At 40.8% G+C, this 5000-nt stretch overlaps 2 protein-coding genes across 2 annotated transcripts in view; one reads left to right on the top strand and one right to left on the bottom strand.

The window, feature by feature from the left end:
* Positions 1 to 2883, top strand: part of LOC122244145 (sperm-associated antigen 1) — a 3100-nt gene extending 217 nt beyond the window's left edge. Inside the window, exons 1-5 of the mRNA XM_086533716.1 lie at positions 1 to 239; positions 474 to 586; positions 1053 to 1148; positions 1516 to 1640; positions 2219 to 2883. The exon at positions 1 to 239 is cut by the window's left edge and continues 217 nt beyond it. Coding sequence (XP_086389842.1) covers positions 192 to 239; positions 474 to 586; positions 1053 to 1148; positions 1516 to 1640; positions 2219 to 2466 — 630 coding nt within the window. The 5' untranslated portion in view covers positions 1 to 191 and the 3' untranslated portion in view covers positions 2467 to 2883. The remainder of the gene's footprint in view (positions 240 to 473; positions 587 to 1052; positions 1149 to 1515; positions 1641 to 2218) is intronic.
* Positions 2884 to 3694: 811 nt separating this feature from the next.
* The window catches only part of LOC122244144 (uncharacterized), a 16109-nt gene continuing 14803 nt past the window's right edge, over positions 3695 to 5000 (bottom strand). The window contains exon 15 of the mRNA XM_086533718.1: positions 3695 to 5000. This exon is cut by the window's right edge and continues 651 nt beyond it. Within this exon, the coding sequence (XP_086389844.1) occupies positions 4171 to 5000 (830 nt within the window). The 3' untranslated portion in view covers positions 3695 to 4170.

Genomic DNA, 5000 nt, shown 5'->3' with positions numbered 1-5000 from the left:
GTAGGTCAATACGTTCCTCAGACGACTTTTTAAAACTTTTGGTGATTCTAAATAGTGGATCAAAGTCTCCTTTTAAATTGTAACATTTCAACCAAGCCGAAACCTTCCAAGTTCATTGAAGATTAAGCGAATTCGACCAATACGGAAATAAACTTCAAGAGGTCCTGGAGATCCATTAAATCTTCCAAAAGATGTCTTCAGACACTGAAACGAAGCTTCTCGATGCCTTTGATATGAGTGTGAGTTTACCTGATTGACTTATTGATTTATTGACTAGCTCGTGAAACTACATTCGTAAAATATTATCACCCATCATTTCTAACCTCAGTTCCCTCTCTTTCTGTCTTTATCTCTCTCTCTCTCTCGCTCTCATTCTCCCTCTCTCTCTCTCTCATCCGTCCTTCTTCCTTCCCTCTCTGTCCCTCTCTCTATATATTTTACTCCTCACATAACGCAAATACTTTCTTCCTCAGGTGGAGCAACTCGACTACGGGTACTTGAAGGAATGCGAAGATAGTAAGACCATCGAGAGGATAATTCGGATCTTAAGGTCTGGGGAAGAAGGCTTATATCCAGACCTCCTCAAGTAAGGGAAATCTTTGCCTGTGTGCTGTTGTTTTTGCCATTGCTGGTTTGGGTTTGAGAGATCTAGTGCAGGGATTCTTAACATTTTTAGAGATACGGAATCTGGTGATATTTATGGACCTATAAAGGAGTACGGATATACATAAACATAGCATTGCTTGCAATTAATGCACCTTATCATATTGAGCATTTACTTCCATACAAATTATGAACAAGTTTTCACACATAATACAAAAATATAGTCAAAATACCTTCCTTGATCCTCTCATCACCATCAATAAACCCCAAAGGCTAAGGACCCAGATCTATATAGATTGTTAATTTATAGTTAATCAATTCTTAAGCCAAGTATTGATGTGATGTTTACGCCGGTGGTTAACTGCTTATCAGATTCATATCTTTTGTACGAGCGCTTATTACAGGACCGTTCTTAAAATCCACTTTTCTACTGGACTCGCCTCCGTCAGGTTCGCGGAAGAAAGATTGGCTGAAGTGGATCCAGAAAACCGACTTCTGCTCGAGGATAAGCCAGCCGTTCGCCTTCACGACCTGCCACCCGACCTGTGAGTTCACTGCCACGGTTATGAAGATATGATGTTGCGTTATTTACGTGCATAGGGTTCGACGGGTGACACATGCAAGTTTACTGACTTAGGGGGAAACACGGGCATCCATGGACATCACACACACACACACACGCGCGCGCGCGCGCGCGCGCGTACTCGAACACTTGCACATGTAACAAATTTACAGCGAATTAAGATTTATTTTCCTACATTATCTAGATTACAGTTAAATTTGGTTTGAGTTTTTTTTCTAAATTATTGTGTTTTTCCCAGCCAACCGATATTTTACTACTGTGTATATGTATGCATGAATATTACGATTAAGTAATTTTCAAATAGAGTTCACTTTCTTTTTTTTTCGCAGTTTGGAGAGCCTGGAGGCCGATATGGAGGCTTGGTCAGCTAAGGCCAAAGCAGAAGAAGATGACCTGACCAGCATGGAGGTCATCCGAGGTCCTCTGCCTCCTGTCCGCGGGTCAGCCAGAGCAGGTCAGTCGAGAGAAATTAGATGGAGGAAATGAAGGAGGAGGGGGGAAATATGATAAAGAAGGCGCAAGGATGGGAAAATATAAGGCAGGGGCAATGGGAAGAAAAAAGGAAGAGAATTGGGTGAAGGAGTAAGCAGATAATGACAAAAGCAAGAGTAAGAAAAGGAGAGAGGAAGAACAAGAAATGAGGAGGAAGGAGGGGAAGAGGGGGGGGGGATTGAGAGAGGAAATACGGGATAGGAATAGGAAAGGAGGAGGAATGGGAGAATTGGAGACAATGGCATTGGTGAAATGAAATAGGCATAAAGTAAGGAAGTCAGTGGGGGTAATGGGAAGAAGAATATAGAAAGAGATAGAGGTAGTTAGAGACAGAAAGGGAGAGGGACATAGGTTAAAAGGAAGACTTTTTTGAGGTAAAACAACGTAGGACTTTGTTATGGCGAATCCTTAAAAAAAAAGGAGACACTCCTCAAAGTCAGCATAATCTTAATCCATATTATCTCCCCTGTGCTTGATGTACCCAAAATCACCATGAATACCCCCCCTTACATATTCTCCAATTGATCACTTCCGCCTTAGGTTCCGCGCCGCCCAGACTCTCCTCGGAGGAAATACAGAGGCTCCTCCAGGAAGCGGAGAGTTACCTCGAGGATGGGACCGTCTTGCCAGCCTCCATCCGGTACCAGAAGGTTCTCGAAAGCGACCCCGGTCATCCCGGAGCACTGAAGGGCATGGCGAAAGTACACGCCCACCAGGGGTTGACTAGGAGGTCTTCAGACAGTGGTAGTTGTGGTCGTAGCAGCGTGGTCGTGCAGGAGATCTTGTAGCTGGCCGTCCATCTCAAATGTACCTCTTGGCCAGACGAGACAAAGATCAAAGCTCTTTTTTTCTAGTCTGTTGTGTTGGGAAGGTTCTAGCATGCAGATGATTTTCCCACTTCGTTTGCAACTCACCTGCGTCTTTAAGGTACAGATTCAATGTCCACGTGCATATGCAACAAAGCCCAGATAAAGGAACTCACCCTGGAAGCATATGTAAAGCCTACTTGACACGTATCACATTTTACCCTCTTCACTTTATGACCACCTGAGATTGCTTATCTGATGAGTGCTCTGCCCAACCGAAAATATTTTCTTTCCGTAACGGTTCTCTTCGGGATGATAAGCGACAAGGTAGTGTGTATTGGCATACATTCAAAATATTATTCACAGGTATATCAAGCGATAAATAAAAAGTGAAAATGTTGATTCTTTTCTTCTCTTTTCTGTGCTAACTTCACCACATACCATTGGTGTCATCCACTTGGAGGTAAGTCATATTCACTCTTTCTTTGAGTACTTAGAAAAAAATAAATGATTAGGAAGAAGAATGGATGATAATAATGATAATAATGATAATATAAATAAAGTGATAATGGAAATGATAATGATTACAACAAATGATCAGGCGAAGACATATAGTAATAAGTCAGAATCAACATTCAGTATAGTCATGGTTACGCAAAAAAAAGATATCTTCACCACACTTACGTCATGCCCTAGATACGGTCCATTGTTCATTCAGAATCGTCTAACCAGTTATTTCCCGCTCATACTGACTGTTCCTATTCGGTCTAAAATGAATTTCAGACACAAATCAGTAAGTTTCTTATCTGAAGTATAGCTAAAATCTTGATCTAAAGGAATTTCTTTGATGCAAATTATTTTCCTTATCACCTGAAGTATGTCTGAAAATCTTAATATACTTTTCAAATCAGAGGCAACAGCAAGAGCAATGTTCAAAGGGAAATACACGTTTGGTACTTGATATTAAGTCTTCATTGGTTAACTGTGGAGGTTGTGTTAAAAATGAGGTTGATTACGGAAAGAGGTCAAGTTATAACCCTGTTTTTTAGCTTTGCTAGATAATGATAAGACTATCATTCTAGCTTCATTTTGTTATTTTTGAAAAAATAAACTCAATTAAAAAAATCATTCAGATAAAGATCATTATCACAGAAACTGAACAATTTAGAATAATTAGTTCTTTAGTAGTAAGATGGAATACAAAAAAATGAAAAATCAATAATATTTATTATATAATATTTCAAAATGTACAAAAATCAATAGTACTTTCATATGAAGTATTATTTTTCAGCTATCATGCAAAAAAATAAAATTGGACGCAAATATGTTCAGAAAGAATAGTCTATATATTTTTCTCATGACCTCCAGTTAGCAAAGACTAATTAAATATCTAAAAGTTAATGTAAAGTGCCTGACATGTATTATTCTTGTGTATATCAAGTTTACATACATTTTAACAAGAAATTCAAATCACGTATTTTAAAAGCCAAGGCCCTTTGCATTTTCCCTCAATCCCTCCCTATAAAAATATACGGTTGCCTGGCACAATCTTATTACAATGCATATGTACCAATGTTATATGCAATCTAGTCGCTGATGGAAAAACACTATATATAAAATAAAAACACGAACTTACACAAAATACATCAAATAATTTTCGAGACAAAAACAAGTCACATCACTTCTTTACAAGTCCAACTCGAAGTCTGCATCATCAACGTCGTCCCCAGGGGCAAATCTGGGCCTCGCAAAAGAGAGGGCCGTGGGCTGTGGACTGGACTTTCCTTGGCTGGAAGGGAACACTGGCTTCTTGAAGGGGAGGGTGAACTTGAGCCGTTCGCTCTTGGCACCTAACTGGGTCTCTGCTCTTGTGTTGTTCCCCTGGGCACCTGCGTGGTTGTTTTCCTTCTCCGAGTGTTCTTGGTTCGTGTCCTGGACTAGCTTACTGGAAGCCGCCCCTTTGCTTGAATCGGTTGTGAGGTGGAAGGAGGTTCTCTTGCTCTTGGCAAATACGGTCTTGCCTCCGAGTATGGGAGAACTCTCTTGCTTGTCTTGTGTTACACTATCTTGACTGGCGATCTGGCAAGGGGGCTGGAAATTTGACTTATCCCTTTCAATATCTGGTCCATCTGCACTACTATTCTCTTCCTTTTCTGTACTCTGGGCCTGATTCTGTCTGTCTACTGAGGTAGCTAATACCCTTTTGGTAGACAGGGTCTGACCACCCTCATGCATGCCTTCTGTTCGCTGTACTGCTTCCTCAGACTTTGAGGCTTCCGGTAGTTCCCTCTCTCTCCTTGTGAACTTACTGAGTTTATCATGAAATGAAGGGAAAGTACTCTTTACTCCCTGCGATGAGTTTGTGTTCATGATCTGAGTGCTGGTTTCTCCACCACTCCCTGGGTCTTGCACCTTTGCTGTAGTTTTCGGACCCACAGCTGCTTGCTGCTTAACTTTCTGTGAAAAAATACCAAGGAACGGAACCTTTCCAACGCTGGATGAGGTAACATTCCAAG

This window comes from Penaeus japonicus, unplaced genomic scaffold (genome assembly GCF_977035675.1).
Source record: "Penaeus japonicus unplaced genomic scaffold, GWHDUDI00000001_assembly GWHDUDI00000039, whole genome shotgun sequence".
Taxonomy (NCBI): domain Eukaryota; kingdom Metazoa; phylum Arthropoda; class Malacostraca; order Decapoda; family Penaeidae; genus Penaeus; species Penaeus japonicus.
This window is presented reverse-complemented; position numbering and strand designations above follow the sequence as displayed.